At 34.7% G+C, this 17,002-nt stretch overlaps 2 protein-coding genes across 2 annotated transcripts; both read right to left on the reverse strand.

Moving 5' to 3' along the window:
- Positions 1–1,114: 1,114 nt before the first annotated feature.
- On the reverse strand, positions 1,115–4,616 carry LOC112737216 (uncharacterized). Its single transcript, XM_025787004.2, has 7 exons — positions 3,693–4,616; positions 3,309–3,399; positions 2,773–2,888; positions 2,579–2,638; positions 2,434–2,499; positions 1,603–1,808; positions 1,115–1,508 (listed from the first exon to the last, which is right to left on the reverse strand). The coding sequence occupies exons 1-6, from the start codon at positions 3,747–3,749 to the stop codon at positions 1,611–1,613; spliced, it is 588 nt and encodes a 195-aa protein (XP_025642789.1). The 5' UTR covers positions 3,750–4,616; the 3' UTR covers positions 1,115–1,508; positions 1,603–1,610.
- Positions 4,616–16,678, reverse strand: LOC112737215 (protein EXPORTIN 1A). The gene is made up of 32 exons (XM_025787003.3): positions 16,129–16,678; positions 15,537–15,653; positions 14,898–14,990; positions 14,700–14,771; positions 14,224–14,331; positions 14,045–14,127; positions 12,917–13,055; positions 12,770–12,838; positions 12,611–12,688; positions 12,426–12,488; positions 12,285–12,329; positions 12,028–12,135; positions 11,724–11,822; positions 10,967–11,173; positions 10,770–10,829; positions 10,324–10,434; positions 9,775–9,872; positions 9,580–9,688; positions 9,114–9,179; positions 8,852–8,950; positions 8,696–8,776; positions 8,472–8,561; positions 7,977–8,062; positions 7,804–7,884; positions 7,508–7,690; positions 7,295–7,361; positions 6,932–7,042; positions 6,696–6,803; positions 6,370–6,507; positions 6,142–6,279; positions 5,953–6,057; positions 4,616–5,230 (listed from the first exon to the last, which is right to left on the reverse strand). The coding sequence occupies exons 1-32, from the start codon at positions 16,225–16,227 to the stop codon at positions 5,108–5,110; spliced, it is 3,234 nt and encodes a 1,077-aa protein (XP_025642788.1). The 5' UTR covers positions 16,228–16,678; the 3' UTR covers positions 4,616–5,107.
- Positions 16,679–17,002: the final 324 nt, after the last annotated feature.

The raw sequence follows: 17,002 nt of genomic DNA on the forward strand, positions 1-17,002 counted from the left end.
CGAGTTTAGGGTATACCCTATCCTACCCTACTCGCACCCCTAATATATTATAATATATATATATATATATATATATATATATATATATATATATATATATATATATATATATAAGTTATGTATGTAGTGAAAAAGTGAGTGTTGAACTCACAATTTTTCTCTTGTAAAAACTTAAAATAACCACTAAGTTAGTTGATGATCATATTATTTGTAATTTTATGTTGGATTTTTTTAAGATTTTATTGTTTTTAATTTTAATTTAAATTTAATTTTTTATTTTCTATGTTATTAATATGTATAAAATTTGGAATAGTTGAATTTTATATTTGCTTGAAAAATTTTTATTTTTCTGCGGGTAGGGTCGGGTAGGATAGGATTTAAAACTTTAGGGTGCGGGTAGAGTTAGGGTTGAGAGATTCTCAACCCGCGGATAGGATAGGGTAGAATTTTAAAAAAGTTTTTAATTCGCGGATAGAATTAGGATAGAGTCCAAACCCTACCCTACCCTATCCATTGTCAGCCCTACTAAGGAGAATGAGGACACGAGGACCGTGCATCACCAAGTCACTGACTACGTTCAATGGCTCGCATCCGGTTTTTGGATAGACGGTTTCATATGATAAACCGAACCGTAATTACTTTCCATTCACGGTCGGATCAGTCCGGTTGGCCAAATCAATCTGATTTTCAGAACCCTGATATCCACATGACTTTTACACATTTTAAACATTTTTCTTGTATTTTCGAACCATCAATTCATTCTGACATTATGAGTTAATATAGGTCTTCACGACCCAAAAAAAAAGGCTCTTGGTAATTAGTAATTACATACATTATTGTAGCAACATTTTCTAAATTATTGTATATTTGTAAACATTATTTCTCTCTTATTAACACAATATATACTCGCACGGCGCAAATTAAAAGCTCAATTACGGTAGAGCGTGTCATTCTACACTAGATTCCAACAATCAAAATTATTTGATGTTTGTTCTTTTAGATAGTACTAAGTATCGAGACAGTAGAGTGTGGCATAACATGATAAACAAAAATAAATAAATAAAATAGAGGCTGGTTCACCCGATAAGCAAAACATGAAAAATTATTAACAACGTTGGCGACAAAGAGATCATGACAAGCTCCCAATGTTGTGTCAGAAACTCAGAATAATTATTTATAGGGTAATGATATTTGAGGAACGCAGACACAGACACACAGAATCAGAGCAAGGAGGAAATCAGGGGAGAATGAATAAATGATCCACGCAGCACTTAAATGAGAGGTTTCAAATACGGCAACCGAATCTAGTTAATTCACAAACTTACTATAATTTGAGTAAGTCATATCTCAAATACCCTAAAAAGTTGAACCAACTATATATACCTCACGAGCTCCAGATGTGAGTCTAAAAAAAATTTGATTAACATTCACAACATTTTAGAATGAACTGGCCAAACCCTACAACCATGCATCATGGCATCAATCGCCAAAGCCTAAGGCCAAAATAGCTGCAATAGAGAAATACACATTTAATTAAGTTAATGACAAATATATGCGAAAGCAAGTCATGAATGAAAGATGGTAGTTCATCAAAGTTCAAACCTGGAAAATTAGAAGGATGAGGTTCCTAGTGCTATTGAAGAGTATCCAGCAGCCTGTCTCTCTTTCAAAGTTGAGGACAACCAGTCCAAGCCCTCATAAAGGCCATCTCCCCTAAGCGCGCAAGTGCCTTGTATGTGCCATTTTCTATTCCTGAGGTCAAAGAGACCTAATCCTTCACATACCTCCCTTGGTGTCATTGCTCCTCTCTGAACAATTAAAATAAGATATTCACAATTATAAACTCACTTGAGAAAAAAGGCAAAACCCCATAAATTGTTGGAGTTCAACAGGAACAGTAGTCTAAGATTATATGAAACTGATAAATGTATAGATGTGCAGGTCGATTTCAATGAAAGTGAAGAAATTAACAAGACTACAGATACTGGGATAAGAAGGGTTTGATGGAGTCGTATACACTATCAATGCTAACAGTCTTTACATAAGAAAACCTACAAAAGGATAACCCACCATGCCAAATATCTTAGGAGATCAGATTAGTTTGGCCCCACATTCAAATCAAAAAAATTTTTGGAAATGATTTTAGAGCCAAACCCTTCACAGAGTGACTAATTTGAACTACTTTTACTTTCACTAATACCAGTAAATGAAGAAGACTACTATACTTGCAACAGTGATATATGAATTAATTACATTGTGCACATGCCAATATAGAACAATCTGCTAACAACTATAGCATAATTATTATTATTGACTATCAACAAACTCGACCAATTTAAACGCTTTGGTTCTAACTTATCTCTACTTCTTTTACCCTTAAATGTGGGGTCATTCGGCCTAAAGACCATAGCTTAATAAGTAACAAAGACATACCAGATCCTGTTTGTTGGCAAACACCAAGATGACACTGTTGAGCATAAATGGGTCATTTATGATTGTCTGCAAGTAATCCATGGATCAATTCAAATTCTAGTTGGAATAACATTGTGTGTATGGTATTGGATTTTATTTTTATCACCTGAAATTCCTGCTTTGCTTTCCCAAGTCTCTCTCGGTCAAGACTGTCAACAACATATATCTGCATAAACATGCACATATCAGTATCACACTTTAAACCCCTAGCTTGCTTGTGAGTCCTCTTCCATAAATGTAACAGAAAGTAACATTTCACAAGAGAAACCAAATGGAACACAAACGTAAACTAATCCTTACCAGACCATCTGTGTTGTTAAAATAGTGCCTCCAAAGTGCCCTTAATTTCTCTTGACCTCCGACATCCCAAACTGTGAATACAACATTTTTATACTGAACCTTCTCCACATTGAAACCTGCAAAGCCATGCGAAATTATAAGTCCAAAATAATGTATAGATTATTATTAAACTGAAATCTTCAAACATGCTTCCATCCATTCAATTCACATATACATACTACTTATAGTTATCATCCCTACCAATAGTGACTGCAACAAAATCTAGTTTATACTGAAACCAGCCAGCTCCATTACCAAAAGAAAAAAAATTCACCAAACATTTTTTTACCCAAAAAAATTCACATATACATGCTACTTGAAGCAGTAGATAAGATAAATAACATTGAAGAAGCTTAACACTGTCTGCCTATAAAAAACACACATTTTTTTACCTTTAGCAACTACCGAGTAGATGCAAGAGGACCAAACAACAAATTCAATTTATATTCAACAAAAAGAAATAATAATAAGGATCCTATTAATACAGGAAAACGCACCAATTGTAGGAACAGTTGATAGAACTTCTCCAATGTGCAGCTTGTAGAGTATAGTTGTTTTTCCAGCAGCATCAAGACCAAGCATCACAACCTGAATCGGATCAATGGAATTCAGAGGAAAATGAGAAAAAATAAATAAATAAGAGTAGCATGTAACAAGAAACCAAACATAATCACGATTCGTATTGCGCGCAAATTGTAATATAAATAAATCATCCAAAATTGAAAATGATCATGATGACCGCAAACCAAACATATTTGTTAACAACCTGAAAGGCAAGCTATATTAATTAAATGAAGAAATATCAATCATTAATCATGATAATAATTATTATTATATGGAAGGTAATAAAAAATAGTAGAGAATGAGGAGAATTAGGGTACCCGCATCTCAGTGTTGCCAAAGAAGGAATCAAACAGTTTACGAAACGTTTGACCCATGCCGGCGGCGAGATCAAATCCTAACTATGGACGAAGAAGCGAATCGAATCGAAAGAAGAATTAGCGATCTGAGAAGAAGGAACCAATACGAAGAAAGGAGGGAAAGAAAAAACAGCGTTGGTTTGGGTAAGCTGGGTTTGCTTTGTTTCTAAGCACTTTCGTAATTCCTTTTATTCCTTCTTCCCTTCCTTCCTTCCTTCCTTCCTTCCTTTTCCCCTTTCTGTGTTGACTTGGACACAATTCCAACATAAACAAATTCAGGAAGTACACTAATCAAACGAAAAATAGAATATTCTCCTTTTTTTACTTTTTAGTAAAAATAACTCATAAATGAATCTAATCATCCCCGCAAATGATTGGATGACCATCAAAATATTCTCTCCATTTTGATAGTCTCAGCATAATTAAGCTATTAATTAGAGGTGGGTCACCTTAATTAAATGTTAAACATTTTAACTCTTGGTAAAAAAACACCACCATTTTGGGTTTAATTACACTCAAAAGAGGATTAAGTCTTGCTAAACATAATATCTGAGTTTAACATGCACGACAAAACTAAAAGGATATGATTAATGGAGGTAGAAAATTATATATTATTCTTCTAATTTATTGCCCAATTGAATACAAGAATTTAAGTGGTTATTTACGAATTTAAGTTGAAAGCTTGCAATCAGTTGATAATCGAATTCAATCCCTTTTTATCAAGTCAACAGCCATGCGAGAGAACAACAATGCAAATAATCCGACTTCACATACAGGATTTTCCATTTGTGAAGACAATGTAACAGATTTTGAAGAAATACTAAAAATAGAAAGTATAGAACAATATCTTTTTCCCTCTATTGTGAGAGAGAAGAGAACAAAACTTATAACACAATAATAGTATCATGAAACCATATATTAAGAGCAGAGCACTCATGGTCCATCAATATCCCTAAGAATTAATTGGTGAAAAAATACAAAATATCAAACCACAAGGGGTTTCTGCACAAACCGCCAGAGGTTAGCACACCTAAGGAGTCATAGTCTTCTTTCCATCCTGAGATTCTATATATAAATGATGAATTTTTCACTGAATCCCTTAATCATCAACCTCAATTAGCAACTAAATACTCTACACTCACCCAAATGACATGGCAATAGTATCCCCACCCAGCCAGCTAGCCAAAACTCCGACAACCAGAGAAACCTTTGCCAAACCAGCCCCAAACATTAAGCATTGGGACGTGGGGAAAAAAAACTAAAATTGGAGGAAAAAGGCTGCATCATTTCTCAGTATCTTGTACTCTGGTAAAACCAATGCATCTGCTGAACAAGTTAAGGTGACCATGGAGTTGACTCCCCGCTGTTTAGCCTATCTATGAATCCACCATTTCATCTTGCAATTCGCTCGGGGCAATAAGCCCCGGAATAGAAAGCATTCTTTGTCGCTCTCTCTCTCTCTGAGCTGCAGCCTCTTCAGCATACAGATCCTTGTTATCCTGAAGTACAGAGGGGTACATAACAGTCAAGCAATAATATTAACGCAAGTTAGCACACAAGACGCTTCATTGAATGACGAGAGAATAGAAGCAAGTGATTTAGAAATGGAATAAGATCAAATAAATAAAAGCTTCGCCAAATAACAAGCAAAATACTAAAGCTTAATTTGGTATCTTTTACTTTTCAAAAGTAGCTTATAAAAGCTAGCTTTTAAAAATTAGCTTTTTAAAAGTTTTTAACATCTGTGTTTGGTAAATTAAATTAAAATTAGCTTTTTAAAAGTTGTAACATCTGTGTTTGGTAAATTCATTTAAAAATAACATAAGCAACAAGTGCGTTTGGTAAAATAACTTTTAAAATTTAAAAATACTATAATAGAAATTAATATAAAAATTAAATTTGAATATTAATTAATGTACGAGATTATATTAGACTTTTTAATTTTGATAAGCACAAACCAACTTTGAAAAGCTCCTCCTTAGGTGCTTTCAAAAACACCCCTGGCTATTAAAAGCTACAAGCATAACCACATGAGCTTTTTTTTTACCAAACGCAAAACGAAATTATGCTTATGCTAAAGCACAAACACCTCTCCAAAACGCTTTCCAAACCAACCATTAGGGCGAGATGTAATGGTCAAGAAAATACAAGAAAGCCATAGTAGCAATTTTGTTGAATACAAGTAACAAAAATAAAAATAATAATAAACAAAAAAAATTACCTGAGCTGAAAATTCCTTTGACTGTACAAGAAAGTCTCGTATGTGAGTCTTAAATGTTGAAAGATCCTTTGTAGACTCAAAGAGTCCAGTTACAAATTGCGTAACCTACACACCGCTTGTAATTAGTTATCTGTTCTGGTAAAGGAGGGGACAATCAACTGGCAACAAATATTATTTCACTCAAATTACCTCTGCTGATGTCATGTTGGGAAATGAAGTGCTTAGAAGTTTTATAGTAAACTCACGTACAAATACTGCATTACTCGAGTATGGCAAGGGATTTGTTGCAGCATCCCAAAGAGGCTCGGTAATAACCCCCGTTTCCAACTGAAAAATGTCAAACTTGTTATTCCAGTAACTCTTCTCATATTACCACAGTTTTTAGTAAAGCAAAATGAACCATGATGATACACTCACCAGACAGAACAAATGCTGAAGCACCAACACATGTAATTTGAACCCTGGCTTATGGAAGGTGTCTGTCAAGACGGCAAATATCTCTTGCTCAATTGTCAAAAAGTAGGTCCGATAAAACTGATTACAGAACTCTGAGCCCTGTTTATGCATACCGACAATCAGCCAAAAAATACGAACCAGCGGGAATAATTATAGATAAGATAATATTGAGGAGTTACTCTCCAAAACAGGAATAAAACAAACAAAAAAAATAAGAATGCAGAAAAAGAACTTCAGGTTAGGGTGTCTTATGACAAGACAAGTAAAATAATATATGAAGACCACACCTGAAACTTCTTCAGCATCTCCAATAACAAGTTCAACCCAGTTTCAGCAATATTCCTTTCAGTATGCCGGAAAGCCCATATAATCGAATCCATGACAAGCTTCAGTTGCTGACAGAAACAACAAACAACATCAGGCACATACTACACATATTCCAATTTTTAACAATTCAGTTCAACAAAAGAAGCCAGATAAACACTTCAGCTTTAGATTCTGCATGTAGAGAAAGAGGGACAACCTGACTTGATAGGTGGATTAATGCAGGAAAACAATGAGTAGCTATGGCACGAAGCAATGAGAAGAACTTGAGCCGATGCTCTGGGTAATCTTCAAAGTTTTTAGTAATCATCTGCAGAAAGAAAATCCAGTTGATATTTCTTTCCAGAAACAACAATTTTACAACAACGAAGCCTTATCCCACTAGATGGGAATAGATTTACAACATACCATGAAGAAAAAATTTCTATATTAACCATAATATGCAAATTAAAATCTCAAGTAACAACAAACCACAATACAGCACTTAAACAGTAGGGCAGCAATCACATTATAATGCCAAGCTATACTATTTTTATGATAACAAATTACTCTACACAGTTACCTCAAGTGTGCACTGGAAAACAGCTTCAAATATGCGAGGTACATCATCAATCATTGCAGCTTTATACCTGGCAAGCACATACACACAGAGACAGATAGAGACAGAGGAAGTGAGTCAGTGTAAGCATTCACAATATAACTATCAACCTAAATTTGTCATAGGGTTGGCATTTTGGAAAAATAAATGGGGAAAAACAAATGAGTAGAAGCATACTTGTTTACAATTGTGGCAAAAAGGGACAAAACCTCCGATTCTCTTGCATCAGGAACATTCCTAGCATAATCTCCAAGAACAGGATCCATCATTGGTGGCACAAATTGTTTCCCGATTTGTGGTTGATCTTCAGCCTTATCCAAGAATGTCTCAATAAGCTTAAGTGTCTCCCTCTTAACCGAACTGCATCCATGAAGCACATGTATATATAAGCAACTAAACAGTAACCCAGTTTGCATAAAAAAAAGCAACTAAACAGTAACACTGTCTGCACCACAAAGGAAGGGTTATCATACCGTAATAGTTTCACATAAGATGTTCTTGATGCAAATGGTCCTCCTTCTGAAATACTCTTGGAAATAAGCTCACTGTACATCCTGTTTTAGGGTGGAAATGGTTGAGCATTCATCAGAAATAAATAATAAAATTACAATACGTTCACAATACACACAACATCGAAAGAACAAACCTGTATACATTCAGCATGTCCAAAAATATCAATGTAATTTGGGGGAGAAAATATGTCCCTAAAGAAGATGCAACACTTGTATTCGTCTGCAATTTTCAAGAGACTAAAATTAAACCATACCATCATATAAGAAAATATCTACGAAAAGTGAGACCCTTGGAATTGACAATTTATCATATCAATTATTCAATTACACATTATAACCTAGCAGAAACCCGAACCATGGTGACAAGCCTACAACAGTCAAATAACAAGCAGCGGGAAACATTCTACTATGCTATCACGAAGTTGAGTACAAGGATGAATTGGTAATTGTCAAAGAATGTCATCCCGAAACTAGACATGAGTAGGAGAAAAAATGGTCATTGGCTGAGTCAACAAACAAATCATTCAAAGTTTTCCACCACTGACGACCTTATACTGTGCAATAGACTGCACAAAGGTAAAATATTAAGGAATAGACAGCCGAATATCTATGAATTTTGAGGGTATTACCTGCAATATATTAAGCACGGTACGAATTACATCTTGATCCTTCAAGAAGTCCACATTTTGATGTGCCTGCCCTATAATTTCCATCCATTTCTGGAGGAAAATAGAGGAAATTACAAACTCCAACAATTAGCTTCTATAGAAACCCCAAAGAAAAAAGAAAACAAATTCATGTACATAGCAAGACAGTTTAAAAATTAAAATAGCTCATCACGAAAATAAAATACATGATTTGGGAGTTCCATCAATCGTTGAAGATATTCATCTCTCTTATGTGTATCAGACTCTGCTTGAATCATGTGACCGACCTAGAATACAATAATAATTAAATATCCACAAATACAACTAACTAAATAAAAACGAACTTAAGATCGAAGACATACAGATTCATAGAAAGAGTGTATCTGATGGGGTTCTAGATCTGCAATTGTGGTTGCAAGGCCTGATAACAGTTCCGATACAAATGGCTCATTTTCCCCAACCTGAAATAGCAATTTTGGATTGGCACATTTATTGATTTTTGGAGAAATGCCAAGTTCTACGTTATTACTACTTTTGGAAGCTCTTTTCAGAAACTACATTGTGTTACGAAGTATTCACTATAGAGCAAAAACATGAGAAACGAGCAATTAGAAGCCCTGATACCTGGGTGATCACAAATTTACGCTTGCACTTCTGGACAATTTTCAGGAATGTATCACAGGCCATATCCTGAATAAAAAACATAGAAAAGACAATTATCAAATACTGATTATTGCCCACCGAAAATATATGCAACTTCAAACAATATTCCCTTCGAGTTCACAGAAAAAATACCAGCAATGCTGGCCAAAGCAAGTACAGGGTACACATAGAAACACTACAACCATAAGGTGGGTTGGTTGTGTCTACATACCCCCACATATATTATTATAATGAAGGGTGGAGAGAGAGAGAGAGAGAGAGAGAGAGAGAGATTTATAAATAGAACAGAAATACCAAAACAAATAATTCGACATTCATTGCTAAGTAGTTCTGTAATTTCATAATTAATGTTTATACATCTCCCAATAATATTGAAAATAATACACTGGTAATAATTGCAGTGAACTTTCAAAGCAGGAAAAATAACCTGAACTCCAGGATGAGTCTCATGCATAAACTCAAACAATTTATTAACAACAGTTTTAAGGAACTTCCAATGAGCTCTTAGAAATCGTGGATATTGCCCGACAACATACCTGTCGATAAAAGAAACATATTAATACATTATGCAGAAATATTTTGCAAAAACAAAAGCAACAAGGCAAGCAGAAACAATTCTTACATGATATTACTTGCAATAACAGCTTTGTTATCTTTTCCCTTTGTGATTTCACATAGATTCAATAAATCACGAATGACCATAACCAAAAATCTGTTTTCCTGCCAGAAATCCAAAATTTTATTTATAAACGTCAGGGAAAAGCAAAACATTTCATAAAATAATGAAATATAAGAAATAGAAATGCACTCCATATTGATAAATTTAACCAGTTAAAAAAAGGAATCTAATACATACATTAGACCTATATAAATCAAAATGAAACCATGAGAGAAACAGAGATTTGTTAAAAAAAATATAAGGCAATATGTATCTGAAATATTAGATGCCATGGTAAACATTGATCCTTTTTAGATATGACCAAGTAAATAAATATGGTAGTCCTCACTTCTCAGGACTACAACATGGTAAAAGACTTGAAGTTAAAACTACGAGCACTACCAGAATAAGAGAAATTCCTCGACAATAATTATCACTATTCAAAGCACTAACATCGAAGAAAATGGAGCAATGGGGGGATGACAATTAAGATAAGCCGTTAAGCTAAAGTACCTGTTCCTCCATCATGGAACCAGATATAGATCCTATTGCCCAACACAATGTGTTCAAATTGTTCCACGACCAATCCTCACCACTCAATTGTTTACTTAATTTCCTCAGCATCTGTATATTACACAATATGTTAACGAAACAAGCCATATAAAGGTCAATCAGCAAGACACTGGACGATTTCATAATATCCCTTTTAATGCCATCACTTTAAACCAAAACATGCCCATACCACTATAGTACTGTATTCTATCAGATTTTAGATAATTAATCTTATATTACAAGTAACATTTAACATAAAATTGGAAATCGTGGTTCCCTAAATATAAAGTCAGCTTATCTTGAAACAACATAAATTGGGCAACAATAACTTGAATGATAAGAAACCAAAGAATGATATCATTGTCTTTCCCAGCAAAATGAAAAAGGATGCTTTCCAATTCACATACCTGTTTTTCAGTATCGTCATGGTCAAGATGTGATAAGTAAATAAGAGTCTCCCTCATAATCTGTATAAGCCAAAAATGATGAGTGGAAGTCAGATTTAACAATATATTCTGAAAAGGCCATCAATCAAAAGATAGCATTCAGAGTAAACTAGCTTCAATGCATTTTTCTTCTTTAATATTAGTAGTCCGCTCATAACCTTATATTGAACAAGAACATCATTGTCCTTCAAGGTTTCTCGAACTATATTCCCATTTTCATCTTCAACTATGAGAACTTCTTCAGGCTTTGCCATACGGCATATCATAAGCAATCTCAACTTTGACATGGGGCCAGCATAAAGCTGACGCCGCTGAAGAAGCTGCGAACCATGCCCATCAACCATACCAGGGTGCATTGATGGAACCTGATCATTCCATCACGAATCATCGTCAGCAAATAGTACATTAGGAGCACACAAAAGAAGAAAGACGAGGTATAACATATCAAAGACAGCTAACCATTGACCTTCCCAAAATAACAGCTTTAAAACTGAATGGTTTGAGAAACCCTTTTTTTTTTGGTTGGGGGGGTTAAGATTTAGACTCTATCTTGTGACGTGAAAATATTTTGAAGTTGTTCAAATAAATAAGAATTGGCAAAAGAGGAGATCTAAGAGGAATTGAGTAAAAGGAAAACAAAAAGGACGGTAGACATTGAAACCAATTATGTTCCTTTGCTTTTGCCTTTTGTTTTCTAGATAGAAAAAAGGAAAATGTATTAGATGAGAAGAGAGTAGACAAGAACAGGATTAGATATCTTATTTTTCCCCCATTTAATAACAATTACAACCTTTTACGCATTATCAATCAAAAAACAAATAGGCAAATAAATGATGTACTGTGAACACTAACCTCACAAGAAAATCATATATTCTATAATTTCAACAATCAGAGTCCCAACTACGGAGATAATACCTGAAGTCCCATCAGATTTGCAGAAGCAGCAGGATTATCCAAACTACGGTGAGGCTCAAACAGCTCCGATACCAAGCAATTCCAGTAGTCCAGACAGACCTGTTGTATCAACAAACAAGGAATAATCTGAACTTCAGTATTCAGAACAGAAGGCAGGAACAAATACTTTTGTAGTATGCACATGCAGGCTAACAGACACACTGTTGGTTGTGGTTGAAGAGCATGACTATCAGCAATATCAAGATTAGAGACAACTTTGGATATATGTAGAGAGGGGAAAAAAAACATTTCAAAATCAACAGACCTTAAAGACCTCGGTATCGTCCACATATGAAATGTTGATAAGATACTCTAGGCCCAGCAGTAAAGCAGATATGTTCTCTTGGGTGGTTTCAAGGATGCGAATGTGAACCTGCATAAATACATGGAAACTGTTAAGAGAAACAGTAAACAGAAAAAGCAAGGGGTAGGGAATGAGAAATACAATTAAAAGAAGAGATTTTTTCAACTCCAAAACCCATAACCATTGATCTATAGAGAGCCTGCAAAAATTAGACTTGCCTTGAAGAATGATGTGAAGAACAGTGCCAAATTTTGAATAAATGCCTATGAAAATGAGAAGAAGGGTCAGGAAAACAATTCACAGTCAATTCTTTCGATAAGTAAATCAGGATGTTTGTTCAGAAAATTACAAAGACCCACTTGTTCCTCACTTGAGCCATGTGCATATGCCTCGGGTATATTTGTAGTAAGTGGAAGTATGCCCTACATTGAATAAAAAATTATCCCATAAACAACGAAAACTAGATTATATTAAGCTCAAAATAGAATCAACTGAATAATTGAACACTATACAACTATACACAAAGAAAACAACCAAAACACACCTGCAATTGGACCACAAATATACTATACATCTTCACATACTGCACATCATAGTAATTTCCAAATTGAAGGGATGCTACCTACAAAGATTTAAAAAAAAAATAAATGTTATCATAAAAAATTTCAGGTAAAAATATAAGCATTCATATGATGAAACATACCTCTGTTAAACATTGCAATGTCAAATTCCTATATGCTGTAATTGGGAAAAACTTAAGGAGTGTCTCAAGCTGTGACGTAACAAATATAAAATTATCAGTTTGTGAATTTTCCCATAGAATACCATTAAAGCAGAAAAAAGGGCCTACCAATGTTGATTCAAATATATAACCCAGGGGAATCCAGGATAAGAAGGCATGCAAAGTAGAGAGAGTGGCACGTATGAGCTCAGTCCTCTGCGATGCTGATAACACATATAAGCATAACTCATGTATGAGTTGAAATTCACTGCAAAGAAGAAAGTAGAATAATTAGCAAAAATGTTGCAGAAATATTCAAATAACCAAGCACGAAACAAGCAAAATCATGTATGATGAATTCTGGAATAAAAGGAACCAGGTGATGCTATTAAGTTAAATTGTCAACTAATTACAAGACACAGATAGAAAGTACTAAAACCCCAATGTTTAATTTTTCAAAGATGATTTTGTTTTTCATAAAATCCTACCAATCAACAAACATATCATTTTGTTTCAGTCAACCCAATGCAACCTGCCAGTGAGTAGATGCATCTAGCAATTAACAAATACTGCAGTAACAACTATAGTGTTTTCTCCCAACTAGTCATTTTCAATAATTGGTTGACCTAGCCATTCATATAAGCAGTTATAATAGCTCACTAGTCTTTCAATCAATACACCACTTGCAAAAGAGAACAAAAATATTTTTCAGGGAAAAAAGTTCATCAAAGCAACAGAAATACAGTGAGGCGAGAATAAGATTTCCTCCATCAGAACAAAAATACCAAAAATGCTACAGAAAAACTCCCCTAATAACCTCAAGAATGGCAGTGGCCATGGAGAGCACATTTCCTATGCAAATCAGTACACAAAACACCCTTAAAACACCAATTGGCTTAGGAGCCAAAAGAAACCAAGAACTTTTGATCCCACAACCAACCAACACATCAACAGACTTCAACTGAAAAACTTCACAAAACCCAAGCACTTCTCCCTATCAAACACACTGCAGAATACCAAACATTGCACATCATGATCCTAAGTCCAAAAATCTTTTCTTCTAGCCAACATTTAAACCTTATTTACTTGAAACAGAAATTATGAAACTCCATGAAGGCATCCTATAAATCTATTGCTTCAAAACCAATAACTAAATCTACAGAACTCCAGCTTAATAGAAAGAGAAATGGAAAAGCAACCATCAAAGAAAATTTTCAGATCACATGAAATTTCTGTATAAAAGCGATCAAGAGTTACCTGTTCAATGATTGCTTAAGCTCCTTAATCTTCTGCTGAGTCATCTCTCCTCTTGAAAAATCAAAAACCTCTTCACTCAAAAGCTGAAAAAAAAATTGAATTTAGTACTCGCTGTTAGGACAAAAATAAAAGTTTTAAAAAAATAAGATAAGCTGACTTTCAACACATGATAAACTTACTTTCAATATAGCCATACAATTCTCACAAATTGTTTCACTAGTTTTTGCCGCTGCGACAAGGTCAGGAATAAACTTCTCCCATCTTGTTGGCCAATCGTGCTTCAAAATCTGCATGAGATAAACAGATCATTGTATGGGTTTTAGCTGTGCGCAAATTCATGATTATATAGCAAAGGCCAGGGGAATGAAAATAAGAACTCAACGCAAAGAATGTTCCTGAATCCAGATTTTGGACGAATTGTAAAAGAATTGGCAGCCTTCATCTCAAAAAATAATTAAAAAGAAAACAATCGATTTAAATAATAAAATAGACTTTCAAGTTTCAACAATTAGGTAGCAAGAGAAAAATAATTTGAGAGATGAAAATGAAGAGGTGTGCAACATTAAGAACCTTGAACTCATACAACGTGCACTGGATAATGGGGTTACAAAGCTAACAGAATAACTACTAAAAACAACATTAGGGCATTTGTTACCTGGACTAATATGATATTGAGTTTGTTGACATACAACCTTTCAGTCCGAAATGATGCATCATTGCTAGAAAGCTGTGCAATGAAAGTACAACAATATCAATGATGCAGGGAAACTAGGTATCCGGAAAAAAAGATGATGAATATCAACGTATGTCTGATTAGCTAAATGTTTCTTCTTTCTCCAAATGCAGCTGATACCTGTACAATAACATCAGAGATGAAATTTTTCATTCCGTCTCGCTGCTCGACAGGTAGTGCATTCCATCTATACTTAATTACACCTTCTAGAACCTGTATGTACAAGCCAAAAAAAAAACATGTAGTAAGAAGGCAGCTAAATTGACATTCTGATAACAAGTGGAAAGCTAGTTTGAGACCTAACAAATGTTGTAAACAGAACTATCAGCCACTTGAATGCAGAGGCCAGAACTAAATACCCAAATATCATAAGAACAAAGCACAAGAAGCAAATGAACCATTCTATAGAGTTATCTAAACAATAGCGACCCTTGTCATTTGCTTTGTATTTTTAAATATAGTGCACACTTGTCCACCACTAGTCATAGCATTATGGACTTACGGTCTAACCATAGCATTTTGCAGGAACGGTTTAAGTCCCTAATAAACCATATCCTAAATGAATGACTGAATATATAAATAAGGAATTATCTGGACAACAATATCCTTGTTATTTTCATCGGCTTTATACATGTAATGGTCGGTTGTCCAGCTTATTAATAGCATTATGACCTAAACGAACACATTTTGCAGGAATGAATTAAGTCCCTAAATCCGTAAACCCTAAATGCTATGGCACAGATCATTAACAAAACCAACCTGCAAGGCGAAGAACTTTGTGTTGAGATTTTGAGTGTTCTGCAAAATATGCATTACTTGAAGCCACATATCGGGATTGTTTTGCAAGTCGCGCAAAATCTGATCAGCAGCACTTCTCTGCAAGATTACAATCCGCACGAAAACCTGTTAGTCTTCACAACACCAAAGGGGCAAAATTTCCACACACAATGCCACGTCCTCTTTAAGTGAAACAAGCCCAACGACTAATGCAGCAGCAGCATATTCATCAATACAGCACTCCAACACAACCAACCAATAGACATTGGTAATGTTCCCAATTTTCAATCCCATATAAGTTTAATTAAGTATCAACCATTAGTTAGTTCAAAAGAAAAAAAGAAAAAAACAATACACACCCCAGATTAATCATACTCAATTTGAGTTCTGAAAATATGATTTTTGCAGTCAATAATATTAGCACGGTGTTAAACAGCTTCGCTAAAGCCCCTTCTAATGAAAGACCCAATAAAAAAAGTGGCAACTTCAAGAGAATTTTAAACCCTAAAATATGAAGGGTACATTGCGGCAGTGCAAAGAGAGTCGAAGAAGGAGGAGAATAGTGGAAGCTGACCTCTTCTTTAGATCCGGTGCCATAGAAGGCGGCGACGGTGGCGTCAAGCAAGGGCACATCAATCGGCTGGCTCAAATCTCTGAGCTTCTCGGCGGCCATGGCTGAGAGCTTAGAGAGTGATAAACCCTAGAGAGAGACACACAAGGAGACAAATACAGAGAGCGAATAGAATGTGTAAAAGAGAGAGAGAAGAGAAAGAAGCAAAACCCTAGAAAGAGAAAGAGAGGGAGATTCGAGAGAAAGATTTTAGGGAGAAAGGGAGGGAGAGACACAAACACGCAGACACAACCCTTTTTCCCACTTTTTATTTTAATTTTTATTCGTTTGGAAATAAAAATATATATAGAGTGAGAGAAGGGTAAAAGACAGCTTGAATTTGAAGCAGAGTAAGAGAGAGAAAGAGAGAGCGAAGAAGTGTGTTGTGAAGGGGGAAAAAGCGAAGTGAAGTTGTTAGTGGTGAATGAAGGGTGATTTGATTTGATTTGATTGGATGAGTGCGGGTGTGTGTGTGAGTTTGGCAACTAAGAATGAATAGGAATGGAATGGGTTCAGTCCAACTCGCTGGGACTGACACTTTTTTGGGCCCTATAACTTACATAACTCTAATTCCTTTCATGGGTGGGGCTATTTACTATTTACTAAACCTTATGTACATGGATTTTTGCGAGTCAATTTTAGTAAACCACTTTTACGGTTTATAGTTTACACTTATATTTATTATTAAATAAAAATTTATTTATAATTATTTTTTTATGAAAATAATAATTAAAAAATTAATTTAATCATATATATTAAATTACTTTTTTTTTTTTTTACCAAAGATAGGAGACTCGAACCCACAACCTCTTAAATGAGTATAGAGAGACTATGCCAT

The sequence above is a fragment of the Arachis hypogaea genome, chromosome 13 (genome assembly GCF_003086295.3).
Source record: "Arachis hypogaea cultivar Tifrunner chromosome 13, arahy.Tifrunner.gnm2.J5K5, whole genome shotgun sequence".
Lineage (NCBI taxonomy): Eukaryota > Viridiplantae > Streptophyta > Magnoliopsida > Fabales > Fabaceae > Arachis > Arachis hypogaea.